Here is a 20,960-nt window from a genome sequence, read left to right as displayed (position 1 = left end):
ATACATCTATACCTTCCTGCATTGCCTTTTACATAACTATTCCACAAAACTAAGCCACCCAACAATGAATCATAAGCTTCTGTTTTCCTAAGGGGGTCAGCCAGAAAGAACAGATGAGAAACTAATGGGGGAGCCATGTCACCTTCATTTGACTCAAACACTTTTCTAAGAACCAGATGCTGCATAAAGGCAGAGTTTCACTACAGCCTTTACTCTTCTTTCACACTTGATGCCAGTCAAGCAACTTCAGCATGTCTGAGCATGTGCTTCCCACAGTCTCTTCCCTTCCTTCCCTCTCTCACTCTGAAGAGGGGATTGCCTGCGGGTCTTGCGAGGGTCTGACCTTGCAGGGGTGAAATGAGGGTGTAACGCAGAAAAGCACGCTGTCTCCTCCTCGGAAAGCCGAGTACCAGAGCATGCTGGGGTATTTAAAGACCCCGATGCCTGCAAGCTCCACACAGTGCATACGGCATGAAGCAACTCTCTGGCCTCGACCCGAGAGAGCTCCAGTCCAGTTCTGGTCACTATGAACACAGCAGCACCTTCCACCCCTGGGGAGCTTTGCTGTTGGGCCCGACACCCGTGGCGCCCCTCTGTGAAGGCACACGCGTGAGGGCACGGCCTAAGGCACTCTCCGCGGGCCGGCCGCGCTCTCGGCGGGCTCCGGCAAGGCTTTCGGCTTTCGGCTTTCGGCCCTCAGCCGCCGCCGCTCGCCTGCACGGACCGCTTAACACAGCCTGCAGCGGCCCTGCCAGCTCCCCATCTTCCCTCCGGTGCCTCCCGGGAGCTATAAATACAGCGGGCACATGCCCTGCCGCCGCGTTCCCCAGCAGGCAGCAGATAACTTTAATTTGCCCTTTAAACGTCCCGGGCCCCGCGTCCCTCGCGGCCGCCCCCGGGGAGCGGGGCGGGGCGGGCCCGGCGGGCCGCAGCCAATGCCCGCGGCCCGGGGGGCGCCTCCTCCTATCGCGAGAGCCGCGGGCTATAAGCGGGGCGGCGCGGGCCGCGGGGACATTTGTCCGGCGGGGTGGGGAAGTGTGCGCTCGTTGCCTCTCTCCGGGCGGGGCTGTCGGACCGGCTCGCGGCATGGGTGACCAAGCGCTCAGCTTCGTCAAGGACTTTCTGGCCGGCGGGATCGCCGCCGCCGTCTCTAAGACGGCCGTCGCCCCCATCGAGAGAGTGAAGTTGCTGCTGCAGGTGAGGGGGCGACGGGGGGCGGCGGTGCCGCGCCACAGGTGGTGCCGGCTCGGCGGGCGCTGCCCGGCGTGACTAAATATGGGCAGGAGCTCGGCCGGCTCCGGTTACGCGGGAGCTGCCCGGGACATTCAGCACCGCCTCGTGGTGGCGGGGCCGGGGCCGGCCCCGTCCGTGCCCTTCAGCGTGCGGGGTCACCCTGCGGTGCCCGTCTCTCACCGTGCCGTCCTCCTCCTTCCTCCTGCAGGTCCAGCATGCCAGCAAACAGATCACGGCCGATAAGCAGTACAAGGGCATCGTGGACTGCATAGTCCGCATCCCCAAGGAGCAGGGCATCGCCTCCTTCTGGAGAGGCAACTTGGCCAATGTCATCCGGTACTTCCCCACCCAGGCCCTTAACTTCGCCTTCAAGGACAAGTACAAGCAGATCTTCCTGGGCGGAGTGGACAAGCACAAGCAGTTCTGGCGCTACTTCGCAGGAAACCTTGCGTCCGGGGGTGCCGCGGGAGCCACCTCCCTCTGCTTCGTCTACCCGCTGGATTTTGCCAGGACCCGGCTGGCGGCTGATGTGGGCAAAGGAGCCAGTGAGAGGGAGTTCTCTGGCCTGGGCGACTGCATTGTCAAGATCTTTAAGTCTGATGGCTTGAAGGGCTTGTACCAAGGATTTAGTGTGTCTGTCCAGGGCATCATCATCTACAGAGCAGCCTATTTTGGGGTATACGATACGGCCAAGGGTAAGAAGTACATGTGGAGGAGTGACTGCAAGGGAAGATCCATTCAGTAAAGGCACTCTAGGGCACTTGGCAATACAAGGACAAGCAGGGCTTGGCACGGCACCAGTTGAACGCAGTGCTAGAAATGTGCACAGGTGTTTCTGATGTGCATTCCTGCCTCCCTCTACTTGCTGTTTTGAAATGCTTTGGGTTTGGATTGACTCCGGGGTTGGTGGGTGATTATTCTTTCCACAGCCATGTTTCCCACAGCCCTTTCCCTCTGTACTGATTCCGTTCATTTGTTCTTGATGACAGGTATGCTGCCTGATCCAAAGAATGTGCACATCATAGTGAGCTGGATGATTGCCCAGAGTGTCACTGCAGTGGCAGGGCTGGTTTCTTATCCTTTTGATACTGTGCGACGTAGGATGATGATGCAGTCTGGCCGAAAAGGAGGTAAGACTAAGTGCTCCTCTGGTTCTGGCTTCAGAAAGTTTCTCTTTGTCAGGATAAGATAAGAGATACTGGGTATTTTTTTTGTCTTATGGAAAATTAATAACCTCATTGGAGTCTTTGAAAAACCTACGGGGAAAACCTTGTTGGTTATCTCTATCATGTTGATTTAAAGTATTGAGAAATTACTTGATTTCCTATGGAGAATTAATTTTCCTGAATTGATTACTAAATTTTAAATCCTCGGCTGTACTTTGCTATTCCTTGTTGTTTTACAGATAAAACAGTTGAAATATACTTGCTGTATAAGTTCAAGCTTCTAACCTTTATTTTTGTTTTCACAGCTGATATTATGTATAAGGGCACAATTGATTGCTGGAGGAAGATAGCTAAAGACGAAGGATCCAAAGCGTTCTTCAAGGGTGCCTGGTCGAATGTGTTAAGAGGCATGGGCGGAGCTTTTGTATTAGTACTTTATGATGAAATCAAGAAGTATGTCTAAGACATAACATCATATTGCAGTAGTTCAATTGTTCTCAATCAACTTTTTTTAAAAATACGAACTTGTGATGTAATGGACAACAAAATATTTCCTAGGGAAACAGAATAAAATTTGAGTAATGTATGTGGCAGAGATAAGGATGTGTTAATTTAAAAATTGTCCACAACATCACAGTTATATTTTCTATGAGAATTCCTCCACCATTTGTATTGAAACCTGTGTATATATTATATTTCAAATTGCAGGTAATAGATTTTGTCTAAAGACAAAATGTAAGTGATCTATACCAAGTCTAAAATCTAATATTGTCAATTCTTAATAGATTGTCATAAATATTTATTATACTAAGTAATGTCTCTTAGCTACCCAACACTGTGATGACATGACTTAAAATCATGTTTTCTTCTAAAGCTCTATTTTTTAATATATTATTAAGTGAAAAGTATATCTGAAATAATAAACTATACTAAAGCACTAGGCTGAGTTCCTAACTGTAGCCTCTTCCCTGACAAACTATACAGTAATATGTTTGAAACCATAATCTGATTTTTCAGACATACTTTGTAAAATATGGAAATACAGTGTTTGAAAAATTCCCTGTATTGTCACAAAGGAAAAAGTTGTCTGCTCTGATGTTCAATTGAACTAAAACTGAAATGAAATAAATTAATATATTAATGAATTTTTCCTGTCATTTTCAGTACACTGAACACATTACAAGCATGTCCTCCAAAGTGTTGTGCTAATCAGGATACTGTGTTAGTTCATCTCTTGAAAGTTTTTTCAACAGAACTTTAGGTAGGTGAAGTTATTGAGGTTATATTGATAAATCTACAACTGCAAAACCACGTGGATTCAGTTTAAGGGTACTGCAGTCAGAGATCTTAGAGATAAACTTCCACCTAGTTTTAGCTGCTTGTATAATTTATTTATATTACCCTTAACTTTGAAGTATCTCATTGAATAGTGAAGTCATTACTGTTTAATTTACTTGAAAAATTATTTTAGAATTGAATACTCCAGAGTTATTAAAATAACTACATGTCGAACCATTATAAACACATTGCACTATTAATGACCAGTGAGATCAGAACATGCTCAATACACTTTTTAAACTTCAGATGCTGCAGGGTTATGAATGCAGGGAAGAACAGGCTGGCTGATCAGGCAAAGGAGGGAAAGGGAGCTGTGGCCATTGGAGTTGTTCAGTTAGACTACATAGAGACAAGCATTTGCTATGCATCCACTTAGGACAAAAACCATAGAATCAGAGCATAGTTTGTGTTGGAAGAGACCTTATGAGTCCATCTACATCCAACTCCCCTGCCATGGGCAGGGACACTGTCTACTAGACTCAGTTCCTGGCCTTGGACACTTCCATGGTTGGGGTGTCCACAACTTCTCTGGGTAACAGGGTAAGACTAAGCAAGTTATAATCAAATAAACATTTATCTCACCTTCATCTTTTACTGCTTCATATGTATGTTTTCCAGTTATCCTTTTCCTATATTGAAACATTTGTCAGATGCAGGTAAGTCCTAGCTCACTGTCACTTGGCAAGAGAGGCTCTGGATGTTTGCCACAAATTCAGACCAGCAGTTCTGTTCTCCCTGAAGGCCGGTACCAGCCACTAACCGGTGTCTGAAAGCAACATGTATCCACTTGAAAAAAAGAAAGCATTTGGGAAATACTGGTCCAAAAAATGACAAACTGTTTTAAAATTAAATTAACCCAATACAGATCTTTTTTTCCACCCTGAGGACAAAATCTGGCCTGATAGTTTATCTCCCTTTTTCATGGTTGCTCTCTTAAATACTTGCTTTTCTAGATACCTGATCTGTTTTCTTTCCCATAGTAAATAGCCAGGGTTGCAATCTATCAAACCATAAGTTTATGAAGAAGATATTTCTGATGGTTTTCAAAGTGCATTAGTTTTTCTTAACTGCCAGTTTTTGCTCCTTTTTCATCTGTACTTTTCTAATGGTTCCTTATAAGAAGCTTGCTAACACAATCCAGCTATCCAGATCTCATTTAGCTCACTGATAAGGCTGCAAGTGGCATTTGGATGTGCTAGGGAAGATCTAAGCTGGCTACAAAGATACATTCTGCGAAAACTTGGGGGAAATGGATATCTGAATAAGATAATTAAGAGGAAGCAAAGAAAATTCAAATAAATGTAAATGAAAGAAGTTATGTTCCAGAGAAGGAGGCAAAATAGAGACTAAGGACTATTAAAAAAGAGTAAGAGCATCAATGCAGGAAAATGCCATTGGGCTAAGAGAAAGTACATTAAATAAAGCATATGGGAAACACGGTAAATGGCTCATTTCTGTTTAAAAGCCAATGCACAGTGTGGGAAATTGCAGGCGGTGTTCTCCATAAAGATACCTGTGGTCAGAATTCAAAACTGTCAAGGAATTAACCGTTCTTCTGAAAGCAGCCCTGCCCTCAGTCTGTGGCACTCAGCATAATTGCTGGAAATGTAACCTAAAATGCAGCCATCCGCTCTGAGAGGCTGGAAATTAGGAGATATTGCAGATGATCTGCAATTGCTACTTGGACTCCCATTGTCACAGTCAATTGATACTACTTCTTTTGTACCTTTGCAAGAGCTGGTCACAGACAAACTACAGCCAATGACAAAACTGTTACTCCCTTACATCTAACACTTGAACAATGGAAAACCTGTATTTTTACATGTTTTTCTACGTACCAAGCTATTCAACCTTCTTTGCACCTTAATACCAATTATAAAAATCTGCAAGAAGCCACTGCAATGACAATTAATGTTAAATATTTTATTTCTTAGGATTTACAAATGACATACAAAATTGACACTTTCATACCAAAGTTAAATAAGATGAAACAATTAAAAGTAATCCATTGTGTGAGTTTCTTTGCAGAACAAAAATTATAATATGAACATTCAGAAGTATTTAAACTATTACTCTGATATTCACATTCAAGGACAAAAATCTTTAAATAGAGAATAATTTTCATTAGTACAATAATAGAAATAAATACAGCAGCACTATACAAATAAACTGTTAACAGTTCTTAACCATGAATAGTAATTGCAATACAAATCTGTTTGCCACAATGCTGCTTAAAGTTAAAAGTTCCAAGTATTGTAAACAGCTAAATTTGATCTGCGGGTCACCAAGTGAAGAAGCTTTGCCAAACTATCACAAGGACCAAGTAAAAAGTGTGTTACAATGTAGAATACCTGAAAGCCTAAGCCCTCATGCAAGCACTAGCAAAGAATAATACACTTTTTATGTCAAAGACCCAGCATGACCAAATACAGCTTTTTTCTTTATCCATAACACAGCAATTTCCTTCCTGGGAAGAAGCTGGGGAAGCAAGCAAAGTTTCAGCAGTATCCACAGATAATGGCATCACAACTTGTGCTCTTTATAAAGGCTAAAGTTGTACAAAACAAGCTCACTGAAAGTCTGTCTTTATGTACAGAAATAAACCACACCACCTACTATTGTGATTACCAATACCATTATATTTTGTTCTTCTTGTAAATGGATGTTGCTATTGGAGCTTATCTGACATTACGACAAATATTAGATATGAACATGACATTTAAAAACAGGTCAAGAAAAGTAACAAGACTTTGTTTTCTATTGTCTCTTCTTCCCTTCTAAATCCTGGTTAGTAGTCACTCAAAATCAATGTTCAACATGTTTTCTGCAGCTCCAGTTTGCATCTCCCCACTAAGAAGAGCACATATCTGCAAAGCAGGGCCATTATTTCCCTTACTTAATGGTATTCTCTAGTTTGAGAAGTAACCAAAACGTACTTGTTTACACTAAATCTGAAACTGCTTTTTAATTCAGTCTCTATTGTTGTTCAGATAATATCAGATGTTTCTTTCCTACATAAAGATCCCAGTATGTCTTCCAAAGTCCAGTACAACTTCCAAAATCCTTTTGACCTGGAAGAGATGCAGCCTTGCATACAAAACACATTCTAGGTGCTGAGCATTTAACAGTGGCAAAACATTGTCTTCTGCACCTCAGTATTCTAGTTCACCATGGAGGAATACACAATCTGCTTTTCACCTCTTCACACTGCTGTTAAAGATTCTTTCAGTCACAAGAACATGACCCACAAAATTCAGAAAACTCCTATGTAAAGCCAGGATGTAAAGCAAGGACAATCCATGAATTAAGTATATGCTTATAAGTGTAATGCATTATTTTAAAGTATTATTAGTATTTTTAAAATTTTATTTACATTTTGGTCCTCTAGTGCAGCAACTCTGTCCTTCCATGTTATGGATACAAATTCCACTTATGATCTGAGACTAATAGTTAATTTTCTATTTAACATGTCCATTTAAATACCTCCTTCTCTTTCAATTTCTCTTCCTGTCATAGAAGACACTGACAGAAGTGTTTTATACCATTTTAAGACCATTTTATAAGCAATTACTCTAAATGCAATGCATTTTAATCACCTAACAATGCCGAAAATATTTTTGCACATAGAATTTACAAAAACATTAAAAATAGAAGTTTGAGTTTCATCTCAGTACAGGAGGCAAAGAACACACTTATAACCAAGCAGCACAAACATTAGTAGATTTAGGTCTCTGTAATGCCCCACTGGCTGAATCAGACATGGGCTTTTCATTCCTCTGGCTCAGTCCACTTTGTACAGTGGATGATCTTGAAGTTCCTCCTGTTAACACACAAACACATAAAGGGAGAATGCTTAATGCTCAACACAACATAAAACTTCATGCTATGTTAGTACTGCAACACATACTACCCTAGCTCTCAGAATAAACCAAATAAACCAAAACAAATCACAGTAAATTGAATACAACTGCAAAAGAGTTGATCATGAGTTGTTTACAAATGATCAGGAAAAAAATTCAAGCCTTTGGTTCTTAAACCTGAAACATATGGTTCTATAGAAACATTATCTACTTCCCAATCTTACACACTGAGTTTCTGAGAAAAACAAGGCTACAGTCAGTAGATTTAAATTTTCTGAATGAGAATTTGAACATTCGTTGATGTTATTTTGGGGTTTTTGGTTGGGCTTGTTTTTCCCTCCTTCTTTCAATAAAGGTTAGTGGCAAAATGAGAAACACTTACTACTGCAATTTTTTCTTCTTGGAAAAGATGATTGACAAGACGATTTATTATAAATTTAGGATGGTAACAAAGCAATGCATATAGTAATCACTTTTGGTGACTAGAAAAATAATTTTGATCATTTATCAAATGGAAGTCATCAATCTAAAGATGATGAAGAACATATTTGCTATTCTTAACAAGTAAGTGCTTCACAATTCTGAATTATATAACGATATTGCAAAGAAATGCAATAATCTGCAATTCACAGTACTTACTTGGAGGACTAAGCTGGCTGAAAGGAGATCTAGTCCTTCTTGGAGAAGGTGAAGAACTCAGGTAGCTCATGTGGCGGTGATAGTCCCTCAGTTGTTCAGAACGCTTCATGCCAGCTGTTGGTTTCACTGCTTCCAGTCTTTTCAGGAAAGCCTTAGTATTGAAGAAAAAGGCCATCAAGAAAGAGAAACAATGAACAAGATGCTGCAAAATAAACAGTCACAAATTGATTTCTATTTGAACTGCAAAAAGCCCCAAAATTTTTAGCAGTGCACAACAGGAGTTCATCCACTGGTGACCAGCATAGGCTACTCTGTTATTCAGTTCTTTTCTCAATGTTATGACACAAATTCTAACTATCCCTTGCACATCATCAGTCCTACATTGAGTACACTGTTAGTACCTCACAGGTCTCTGTGCTTTATGGTGATTTGAAACAATGTCTATTTGGTAACTATCACCAAAGGTAGTGAAGAAATGGGCTCCACTATTCTAATCCTACCTTTGGTTACTCTTCTTTCCTTTACAAACAGACCATTTTATATTGCTCTATATGAAGCCCAGAGAGGATTACTGACCCCAGTTCCATGACACTAATTTCAAAAAAAAAGCACAAACATCTACGAGACTTCATTTTATCCATAATCTAATTTTAAGAGATTCTATTTAAAATTATTGATACAGACATAGTTTCCTCTTGTTGAAATTAGCCCTGCAAATAATATGGCAAGTGATGTATTAGCAGAACTACTTACACAATATTTTAAAGATACAATATCCTATTCTGCATAATTATTTCTACTTGAAACAGAACTTATTAAGAAATTTCAATAATCTAAAAAAAAAGGACCGATAAGAGGACAAATTGAGAAATACCCAGCTACATGTAACTTCCAATTAACAACTTCATGTTTTTAATATATTGCACCTTTAGTGGTTGCCTCACATTGATCTATTTATTTCCTCTTCTAACTAATTTCAATTCATTTGATGGCTTGCAAACATTAGGTGATGACACAACCTTTGCTGGTCTAGGTTGTGACATGCATTCTATCAACAAGAGAATGCAAACTGTGCTTACACTAAGTCTCCAAAGTACTAAAGATAACTCTGTTTATAAGATACATTAAACTGCACACTTAATCATGTACTGTTTTGGTGGTTTTTGTAAGGAAAAAAATGTACAAGAAAGAAGTGACTTAGGAAATGGTATAGTATTCACAGGATGCCAGTTGTCATTGTCTAACTATAACAGGAATCTACAAACTCTTGGTAGTTTATACATGGGCACTGGAAACTTGCAGAGAGTGTACAAGAGAGAAAGGACAAGTGACTTTGGCTCAGATGTAACATGTCACAAGTGCTTGCATCAAGTGCCAGCCAGTTCATGGTAAGCAGGAATACCTAAGTAAGCAAAAGTCAAAGGAAGGACTTCAGCTAGAAATAGCTCTTCACTAAAGACAGTTACGAACATGAAATGGTAGACTTGTTTCTAAATGTTATAGCCAACATTTTTCTCACAACTTCATCCACATCTCCTCATACAATTGTATATGTTTACACTTGCAGAGATCACTTATTTTACCTTCAGTATTAAAAATGGAAGCTCTCAATGCATTCAGTTCTATCATAAATAGATCAGGTAAATTGTAGAAGTGGCTTTCCTATGAGAGACAAGCATGTTTCAAGTCTGCACTCAATTGTAACAGCCTCATAGAATGTGCATACCTTAACACTGCAGTGATTTCAAGCTTGATTCTGAACACACTGGCTTTTATACATACCTATATATATATGCCTACTTAATTCTAGTTTAAATAAAATTGTCTGCTTTTTTAAATTTTTAAATAAAATTGTCTGCTTTTATGCCTGTATGTTGAAAAGTACTGAGTCGCCATTAATGAAGGGCGAAAAAAAAAGAGCTACAGAAAAACCAGATACAAATTCTGTGGTGCAGCAGCTTCTGAAGGAAAGCTTTTCTAGAGAATAAGAGCTCCTGTGGTTCCCTTCCCTTCTGCTGTGGATTGTACCAAGGGCACGTTAACTTCCATGCTATTTTCAGTTGTGAATTTTGCTGTGTGGAGAACAGCCTGCTGCATGCAGAAATGAACCCATAGACACAGTGAAATGGCAGTCCTGACCTACTAAATCTGTAACCCGGAATTAATCTGATTCTTGTGGTTTTATTGCCAACCCTACAGTCTTGAGGTCCTTATCTGAGAACTACCTGGTACAACAGTACAACTACCTCAAGCAAATGTTGCTTTTCAGCCATATATATAAATCTACTAATTCTTTATGTTCTCCTTTTGAGAAATTAACTGAAGAAAGCTGACACTTTCCTTGTTCTCCTGAAGTACCATATTTCTGGAGCCTTAATCCTGCATCACTGAAGTAAACACATATTTTATCACTGACCTCAACAATCAAAGAATCAGATTACAAAACATAACTCAGGTGTTTAGAACCAAATATATGCTCCCAATCGAATTCTAAGGAACAAAAAAAAAAAAAAAAAAAAAAAAGGGGAACAGACTAACAGCAGGAATGTTATTAGTTGCTCTAAATTACATTGTAGGTGCTCAGAGCTCTCAATTCAAGCTCAAAACATATATAATATATCATTGGTGATCTCTCATCTTGGCAAAAGACTTCCCTGGCTTATATTTCCCCCATCTTCTTTTACTTTAATACTGAGTTTACAGTAAAAGTAGAATATTTTAAAAAGAAAAGTCACAGAAGGCTTCAGTTTCACCTCCTGTGAATCCTAATCAGCTGACTAGTGTGCCTTGACAGCTGTTCAAATTTATTTATATTACTCCTCCTCTAATGTCACTGATGTTAATGATCACACTGTCCCTTTGCAGAGTCTGGGGGAAACAGATAACTGCATTCAAGGACAGCTTTCTGTTCTTATCAATACAGGTATCTGTAATCTTCTTTAATTGCCAGTTGCTTTTACTAGCTCTAACCTGACAAACTCTAACAGTCAGAAAAATCTTAAAAGTCCTTAGTTTACAGAAAAGTCTTTTTAATTGAACAACTATCTAGTTTATGTGACTGGCAACATCACAAGCAAAATAGGTTAAGAATACAGAAAAGAAAATCACACAAAACTAAGCACTTTGCAAAGTATTCAGAACTTTCCTAAGATGTGAGGGAATGAAGAACATGGACTTCTATGTGCAGAGAGCCATAACAGCATGAGGAATAGGAAGAATATGCAGGAATGCATGGAAAGACCAAATATCTACAAAAAAGGAACACCCTTATCCCTCCTGAGCTAAAGTTTGAGAACTGCCTTTACCACAGCTGCTGAGATCTTCCAGCAAAATTCCAATGTGAACTCAAAAGGTCACTGTTCCCTCGGAACTTGACTGAACATAGCAGCTTAGCTCACTGAGGTAATCAATCCTAGTCAAAATTAATAATATAATAATAATATAAAAAACCCACCAGAAAACACAAAGATATGAATATCTTCCAAGTTCTGATGAAGTGACTGAAGAATGATGGGCTTACTGCAAACCAGTATTTTAAGGACCCCAAACACTTACCTGTATATTAATGCAATGCCAGGCATTACATTAATAATAAACCAATAAAAAACCAACAATAAACCATTAAAAGTTTCAATGGCATAGAGTCTATTAAGTTCAGTATCTTATTTACACTGGTGAAAATGATTACTTTATCAATACAGATAGACACACACATATACAGACATTGGAACAAAGTAACACATCAGTCACACTTAAATTCCCTTCCACTGAAGAAGAGGGATTGAAATTATTTTCAAACACAAGAGTAGAATGTTCTCTGAATCAACAGCATCCTCTATTGGCAAGAGACACACTCTGATCTTGCTTGCTCTGAAAAGCTAGCAAGTTCCATTTATGAAAGCACAGTCAAAAGCAGCAATTACAAAATTCTGGCATTAATTTTAGCAGTCATCTGTCTTGCTCATTGTGCTTTTTCCATAAATTGCTAATCAGTATTTTAGAACTACTGTATATCAGAACAATGCATCTTTTTATTCCATCATTGCTCTTTCTAACACAGTCTGTGGGAACGATGTATGTTTCCTGTACCTCCTGGCACCCTTTAACAAAGCTAGGGAGCACAAAACTGCTCAGATTCCTCTCTAATTTCCTAAGATTTTACTTACTTTCCTGCATCATCTCTGATACTAAATGCCTGCAAGATAAATCAATCTTTCTGATTAACAGTAAGTACAGGCATTACTCCAAGAATGTTCTGGTGGAACTAATGAACATTTTCCATAGACAAGTTGTTAACCTCATAACAAGAAATTATAAAAGTTGTGCCAACACCAGCAAAAAAAATCTCTGCATCAAAACTCTTTAACCCCCTGAACAGACTACTGTTGTAGATTTCTATTATTGAATTATTTACAAAACTCTGCATCCTTCTCCAACAAACATTCCACAAAGGTGTATTAAACACCATATCCTCTATGCAGTACCCTCAGGCCTTGTATAAAAAAAAAAAGATACCCAAAAAGTAAGAGAAGAAAGATTGATAAGTTCCACAGAATGCCACCAATTCCACATCTTTAAATTTATGAAGGTGTGGAAAGCTGCTGACCAGAAGAAAACAGATGCATAAAGCACATACTTTTACCAATCAAAAAAAAAAAAAAAAAAAAAACAAAACATCAATGAGCAGGGTAAGGCTGCTCTTTCATTTGCAGTCTCAGAAAAAAATATGTCACACCTGTAATCTCAAAAGGAAGTGGTAAAAAAATCAGTATGCTAAAATTGTGATGCTCTAAGGGTTCATACACTTAAAACAGAATAAAAATATAAACAATTTCTAACTTTCTAAAAAATTATAGCAAAGTTAAATAAAAAAGAAGAGCTGCATTGATGAATCACTGATCCAAAAAGAAGAACAGAATATATCATCCCGAGTTTGGTGATCAGAATAAACCAAATGCTTTTATAGTCTGAACTAACACAATGTCCTAACATTAATCCTCATATCAAACACATCCACCCACATTGCTGACAACGACTAACCTATACATAAGTAAATGAACAGTACTATTTCTTGGACTTCATGCAACCACCATTCATCTCCAATATGTCCTAAAGCAGAGATATGTGAAATGACTATGTGTTTAGGTCTGTTGCATTTTTGATCCAAAAGTTGCAAAGGCAAGACAATCTTGAACCAACACTGCAATATCTCACAAGAGAAAGGGGTTGTGGCTTTGAGTAAAAAGAAGTGTATTTCAAAATATCCTATATATTCATTTACTGTAATCAATTGTTATGCAGTACAGCATAGAACTGTTATATCCTGAGGCACTGTGACACAGCACTTCCTCCCTTTTACCTAAGAACATGTTAACAAGATTCATGTGGTGTAGCAAGACCTGTTTTCAACATTTGAAATAAACACCACCAACACCCTCCTACCAACCTAAACGCATTTCTTCCCCAGCCAATAACAAATATCACACATCTATAACAGTATTTTGTGCTAAATTCTTTCTGACTTTAAAGTATGTGAACTGCAGTCTAGTGGAGCTAGGGGAGAAAGTTTCCTAATTTGCAAAGTTTTAAAAATCCAGTTGTCTCAAAGCTGGAAGAATGAAAACCTAACAGATTTTGCCAAACAGGGCAATCAGACTTTCTCCATGTTGAATCTGTATCTCTATGGGTATAGAAATGTAAACTGCAGCCTATACTTACACAGAAGGTCAAAAGTAATAAATTAATTCCAGTATACATTTTCCAATTATTTTAACTATAATTGTATGTCTTTTTCAAACACACTGATAAAAATATAGGAAATAAGAAAATGTTATTACATCTATGTATTACAATTCAATTACTAAAAGTACCTTATTCAAACCAGTTTTACTTCTATTATTTGAGAATTCTGGCAATATCCCTACAAATGTGTCTGAATTTTTGTTTTCCAGTAAAGCTATTGTAATTGCCATTACACCATGGCAATCAGAGTGCAACAATATTCAAAGACTGAGGTAGCCATAAGCCAAAAACCAAAACTGACATTGACTTTGTATCCTCTGTATTTCAAATATGAGTTTGATGCTATTATATTGGTTATTTTATGCAAGCCTGTTTTTGGGAAACTAGTAGTTATGATGCATGAAGCAGAATGAACAGTCAGACTGCTATCCAGTATTTTGAGTGTGCTAACAATAACAGTCCTTCCTCTTAAATGATACCAAAGTAGAGCAAATGCATATAAACTAAAATCTACTTCCATCTGAAAGAAAGCCCATTATTAACCTCTCTCCTGAAAATCTAAGAAACTCACCCACAGGAACAATTATGCCAACACCACAGTAATGGAAATTTATTGAAGACTTACTGCAGTAAATGCACATGTGCTGCCTCCTCAATCTTCTAAATATTTAGCAACAGCTCATCTGACAAGAGATAGTCCTCCTCAATTTACTGATCCACATCCTCAAAACTTACCAGGTTTTCTCTTTCAATTCTTTGCTGCTCTTTGTGCCTGTTGAGGGCACTGTGGTACAATCTAGGCGGTGGTACAGACACCTTCAACGTGCTGCTTCTCCTTGGCCTTGCAGACTGTCTGGACAGCTCTTTTAGCAACCGCTGGTTTTCCCGATCAATCTGCCTTACTTCTTCATTTGTGAAAGAGTAATTTTTCCTTATTCCTTTAGATGGCTGATCGATGGTTAGTTTTTGTTCATTTTTATCCAACTGTAAGAAAGCTTTAAAATAGCAAAAGGTGAAATAAACAAGCAGATTAGAAAACACAGCTTCAGGAACCCAGGACTAAACATAAACTAGTATTTAGTGAATTAAAACATAAATTAGTATTTAGATGTTTGTACATAAAAGTTTTAAACTTTGCTCCCAAGTTTATCTGATGTATCTATCTCAGTTAAGAGGCAGAATAGATATAATGTTTCAGACAGAAAACTTACACTGGGGAAGACTGACTCAGAGGCACAAACTGCACTTCCTGAAGTGATTTTGTTGATACTTAACTCCTAAAGCAATTACATCATGTTGGTGGAGGGAATGCAAAAGGAATGATGAAAAGTAAATTTAATGGATGGAGAGAAATGAGTGAACACATATAACAAAAGAAAAATTACTGGGGCATAGAAATTTAAAAGAGTAAGCAAACATCAAATCACGACAGTAAGGTTTCAATACAAAGAATGCACGCTTAAAAATACACAGCAACTTGATGTGCACAATTGCAAGATAACTGGAAAAGTTCACTCTTAGCCAGAGCCAGCTATATTTATTACAGTTCCACTGGAGCTTTGCTGTTGACCTATTTCTAAACCTTTGCTTTCTAAAGCTCTGCAGCAGGTCATCTGGCAACTGCTGTGTAAGGGTTTTGCTGTCATGGTGTTACCCCATCAAACCACTGCGTTATCTGCAGTACATTATCTGGTTAGATTACACAGATTTTTGGAGCTAAGACACAGACAAAAAAGCCTTACTTGTGTCATTCCCCACACTCCTCCAATATCACTGTGCCTTCAGAAGACATCCCTCACTCTTACCCCTGGAAGTCCCACACAGGTAAAACAAGCATCCAAAGCAGAAAAAAATACAACCAAAAAACCAAACACCGAGGCAGGCAACAATATTTCCATAGCAAACATTTCTGCATTAGCAATTTGTTTGCAAGAGATGTCTGAGGCAGCCTGGCAGCCAAACAGTGAAAAAAACTCAAAGAATGAAAACAATTTTCTTACTTCAAAATGAAATGGAATATTTATTGCAGTATCTCAACTGATTTTATTTCAGAATTGATGCAAGTAAATATTGCTACTGTCTTTGAGAAATTTAAGAACAGTATTCAAAATGTAAAACCCCAAACACCGAATTTCAACATTTATCTGGAAATTAGTAAACTTGTGCTATCGGCATGCTAGCCAATACACACAATAACTGTTTCTAGGCAGCTCTGTGAGGCTGCTCACATTAGCAAATTCTGCTTTTGTTTGTCAAGAGAAGATGCAAATCACCTCAAAACCAAGACACAAAGCAAACCAGCACAGATCAAGTGTGCCAACAAACAGGTTAATGCAATATAAATGTCTTGAGAAACATGTCTACAGTTTAGTAAGTTATTCTCAACGTAAAACTAGTACACCCATCAACACCATTAGATAAGACAAACCTGGAATGAGACTCATCTGGATAAGCCTACAAGGGACAAAGAGAAATGCAAAGAAAATAACTAAAGCCACACAACTCTTATCAATCTGCAGCATACACCTCAGTAGAAAATATTTTAGAATGTCTTTATTGGAAGAAGTAAAATCAGCACTGCAGAATACAACTAGAAGAAAGTAAATTGAACAACTATCTGAAGATCTATTACATAATTGATAATTGTATTATTATGGAGCTATGAAAGGTAATTTGACCTTTTGCCTTATACCTGTAGCATCTCATGGGTTAAAGAGGACTGCACATTATATGCAAAAGTGGAAATCGAGTTGAGACAAAGAGCAGTTGTTAAACTCAAGTCTTGACCTAGCCTTGTGGCACCAACGCTATTGATGATGAAGTCTATTACAAGAGACATTTAAATTTCTGAATGACTGTCAGCACAAATTTCCAGCAGTTATTTTGCCTCTGTGGAAGGTGCCAACTAGTCAAAATCAATTTAAAGCAATGGCATTCTGGATAAAGACTTTTTCAGGTACAAATACATGTTTCATACCTTCACTGGTCAGTGACTCTTAATTCACTATTAGATAGCAGGTTGTACTTTGGCAGAGACTGTATATACTTTTGAAATAACTATGAACTATAGCCAGGAGAGAGATTAAAAAAAGCTTCAAGGTAATTACTACCTATTTTCTGACTTGTTCACTTTTCTGATAAACTGCTGTTAGGTGTGATGAAAAAATAAAACCAGAACAATGACATGGAACAAAAGCTGGGCAGTAAATGCTACTAGAAACAATGATTCAAGGAACCCCGAAAAAATTGCTACACACAGGGTTCAACAAGCACTGCATTACTTCGTTGTCACTCAGATCTCCAGGGGATAGTGATATGCAACTTATGTAGCATTAAACACCCCCTATATTACCAGAAGCTCCCAGGCAATTAGAGTGAATACCTATCTATGTACATATCCACACACTACTCTACTGGATATTACTTCTTATATACATAAGGACAAAATTTTACTAACTTTACTCTCATCTTCCAGCTTCTTCAGTCACATTCCCCCCTCAACACACAGACTTTACCTTTTTTCATTAATCTCTTCTTCCTTTCCTTAGCCTTTTTCCTTTGAATATATATAACTTCTACAGTGCTTCATCCATACCTTTTATCACCTCACCACAAAGACAGTCTTTCCCACTTGTGTCAAGCAAGAAGAAACTTCATCCCACTTTCTTCTGTATGTTGTTCATTCTTAGCCTCCTTATTATTTATTTATTCCTAACGTAGAAACTGACTTCACTACTGGCAACAGCTTTCTGGCAACTCTTGAGGTTGAGAGCTTGCTAACAGTCATAATATTGAATTTATCACAACTCAAGAAAAATATATTAATACAGTGAAAGAATTAAGAACACCACAAAGGTTCTGTTGTGAAGTTATTCAGTGAAGCCTTAGCGAACAACTGCCAAAACCCAGTAAATAAACTATGGGCAGATGGCTAAATTACAGAAGACTCTTTAATTTTGCATCAGAAATTCAGTCCTAATACAACACATGCAGCAGCAAGTGTTTTTTCAAGGGGAGGGAATTAAAACAGCAATCTAAAACTCTCCAGTTCCTCAAATGATAGTTTTATTGTTAGCTTTCTATATGACCCATTTGAAACTTCACAACTAGCTTTTTGCTGCAATGCTGCTGCAATACACCAAAGCATTAGATCAGGTAACACAGTAAAAGTACCTGGTTTATTGTTCTTCAAGCTGTTAGTTAAGTGGAGCTATGTTTTACTTGGTTGAGATCTATGTTCAGGAAGAATTTAATCTGCCAACACCACAGCAAAGCAAACCATAACTTACTGGACCCTACCTATAGACAGTCTTTTTTAAACCACACAAATGCAACGCTGATCTGCATAGGAACTGTGTCACAGGAGAGTCTAAAGCTTAGTAGAAAAACAAGACAACACAATGCATACTGCATAATTTTTGTGAAAGAGCATCACTAATACTACAGCATGCATGTTCCTAACAAAACAAGCAGAAGAAATCACCACTCCTTAAATGATATTCAAATAAATCACAGAAGCAATCTAGAAAGCAGGGGGGAAAAACTTCTGTAGGTCTCCCATGGATCAGAAGGACACTTCTGACCTCTGAATTTCAAATCAGCAGTTATAGTTGCCACTGCTTCCAGTCATCTGACTGAAAATCTGTCCAACCTGCTTCTGCAAAGCACCATTTATACAGCATCATACTCCAATTCTCCACACACTTGCTATGACAGAAAATGAGGTAATCCACAGCAGGAATTTATGTCCAATATGCACTGAATGCATACTACCACTCACTGGCAACATTGCTTTCATGGCAAAGACAGTAGGTGTCTAAGTGAGGTCAGCACATGCCCACAAAACCAGAAACAATTCACCATAAATAAGCAAAAAAAAAAAAAAAAGTAAGATTCCAAATGCTGTTAAATACTGGTAGTACGGTTCATGTTATATAACTCAGGTGTTTGAGTTTCATAGTTATTTCAATGATTTATTCATCAATGCACCCACACTACTCTTTAATCACAAAGCCTAAGTGCATGAATGGTTTACCTCACTATTTTTGCAGCAGCCACTGAGGACATGAAATAAAACTACAGTTTTAAGGTTATGATTTAAGTTTCTAAAGAGTTTGTAAGTCTTGGGACAATGAAATATGATTTACCTATCATATACATATTCTATCAGTGGGTAATTAGTAATTTAACTAAACCACTAGCTATTTTCATTGTCAGTCAGACCTTAAATATAACTTGGGATAGATGATAATTAAGCAGCAGCGTTTGCATAACAACTTGCACAGTGTGCAGTCTACTTCTCATATGCTGGTAAGCAGGAAAAGAAAATTTCCTGCTATTCACAGGATTTCTATGAAAGCTGGTTTCCATGGAGAGATACCTGACTTTTTTTTAAGGCATAAACAAGCTGTTTATTTCTTTTCACTTCTAAGCATTGAAAGAACCTTACAGAATAAGAAAGGTCAAACCTTATATAAAATATAACTTATAATTAGCAAGTCAAATACATTAGGACAGGATGATACAGTCATCCTAACAGTATTAAGGCTAAAATCAAAATCATGCATGTTTCAGTGTCTCATTTGGAATCCAAATACAAATTGCTTCAATGCTTACACTTGACTGATATTTTATTTTATATTGCTACACTACCACATGTTTATCACATTTGAAAAGTACAAAAGGATTAAATAAATCAAAGTTCTTCATCAATATATAGAAGTTTAAGAGTGAAACTATTTCCCTGTGGTATCTCTATAAACAAATACTTCCTATAACATCCATTATTGCAGGCCACAGAGCTCTTTATAGGAGATTTCGGAGATTTGGTGTTTTTCTTTTAAGAAAAGGAGAATGTCCTTTTCAGGTAAAATGTTCCTATTTAAACATGCTTAAACAGGGTTGCTAGTTATCTCTTGATATCATAAGAAAGATATCTTACAGGCGCTGGACTTTTTTTCCCCATAATTACAAAGTTTCTTATCAACATTGGGGAAGCAGGCATCTCTCCATAATCTCACAGATTTTCAATCTCTTTTCAAACTCTAAATATATGAATAAATTAGGAATTGTTCTTCTATCTCAAAATTAGTTTCTAGGCCTGTGAAAAACCAAGCATATGAATAGACATACATATAGAAAATTAATTCAAACTCTGAACATACACACTAAATGAATTCTGAAGAAAAGCTATATATGCTTAGTTCAGCTCTACTGTTTTGGTATATTGTAGAGTCTACTTTAAATTTAGATATGGCTTAGCAGCTTTTCTACACATACACTAGTTCAGCATGCATGAGCACACAGATAACATATCCCTAAAGAGAACAAAGTTTCAGTTATCAAAACTTGTTCCATTTCCTGAGTGACAAATTATATGAAAAGTTAAAATGATTGCTTCATGTTCAGTTGAAGCCACTATTTAATTTTCTACAATAGATTCTATTCAGAAACACAGAGCTTTTGATATTTATATTACAGAGCTTCTCACAAAGGAACCTCTATTTTAAAAATCTAAGGTATAGAAGAGGTAAAAAGATTTATCAGAACGGAGGTCAGTGAGAGCTTCAAGGACAGAACTTTAGTCCGCGGCCAATTGCCCTACTTACCCCACCACACCGCCTCCTCAAGTTAATAATAGCTAATACCATGGATTTACAGACTAATTCTCACAGACACTTCGGTAAAATAAGCAGGTCTCAACCTCATTTTACAGAGAAGAAAACACAAAGTACTAAATTCTTTAGCAATGTATATACCTCATGCTATCCTATTGTATTCATACCAAACAAACTTAGATAAAGAGATACAGAGCAATTTTAGCAGACAACTGTTCTGGACTACAAAAATCACAAGATCTCTCTAAAGAGAGAGCAAATCTGTAGCACAATGGGTTGAGATAGATGAGTGCTTAGTTCACACTCATATATTTAACCCATCTCTTTATCTGCATAATCATCACAACATAGGATCAAGCAAAATA

At 37.9% G+C, this 20,960-nt stretch overlaps 2 protein-coding genes across 5 annotated transcripts in view; one reads left to right on the top strand and one right to left on the bottom strand.

Moving 5' to 3' along the window:
* The first annotated feature begins 1,017 nt into the window (after nucleotides 1-1,017).
* On the top strand, nucleotides 1,018-3,544 carry SLC25A4 (solute carrier family 25 member 4). The gene is made up of 4 exons (XM_021542291.3): nucleotides 1,018-1,197; nucleotides 1,442-1,928; nucleotides 2,223-2,363; nucleotides 2,705-3,544. Exons 1-4 carry the CDS (start codon nucleotides 1,087-1,089, stop codon nucleotides 2,860-2,862), a joined length of 897 nt encoding a protein of 298 aa, XP_021397966.1. The 5' UTR covers nucleotides 1,018-1,086; the 3' UTR covers nucleotides 2,863-3,544.
* A 2,095-nt stretch (nucleotides 3,545-5,639) lies between these two features.
* CFAP97 (cilia and flagella associated protein 97) overlaps nucleotides 5,640-20,960 on the bottom strand; it is a 28,337-nt gene continuing 13,016 nt past the window's right edge. For all 4 annotated transcript variants that reach the window (XM_085578708.1, XM_085578709.1, XM_021542171.3 and 1 more), the window contains 3 exons: nucleotides 14,714-14,973; nucleotides 8,237-8,387; nucleotides 5,640-7,557 (listed from right to left, as the gene is read on the bottom strand). In XM_085578708.1, the coding sequence (XP_085434834.1) occupies nucleotides 7,430-7,557; nucleotides 8,237-8,387; nucleotides 14,714-14,973 (539 nt within the window). In that variant the 3' untranslated portion in view covers nucleotides 5,640-7,429. The remainder of the gene's footprint in view (nucleotides 7,558-8,236; nucleotides 8,388-14,713; nucleotides 14,974-20,960) is intronic.

This window comes from Lonchura striata, chromosome 4 (assembly GCF_050655825.1).
Source record: "Lonchura striata isolate lonStrDom1 chromosome 4, ASM5065582v1, whole genome shotgun sequence".
Classification (NCBI taxonomy): Eukaryota; Metazoa; Chordata; class Aves; order Passeriformes; family Estrildidae; genus Lonchura; species Lonchura striata.
This window is presented reverse-complemented; position numbering and strand designations above follow the sequence as displayed.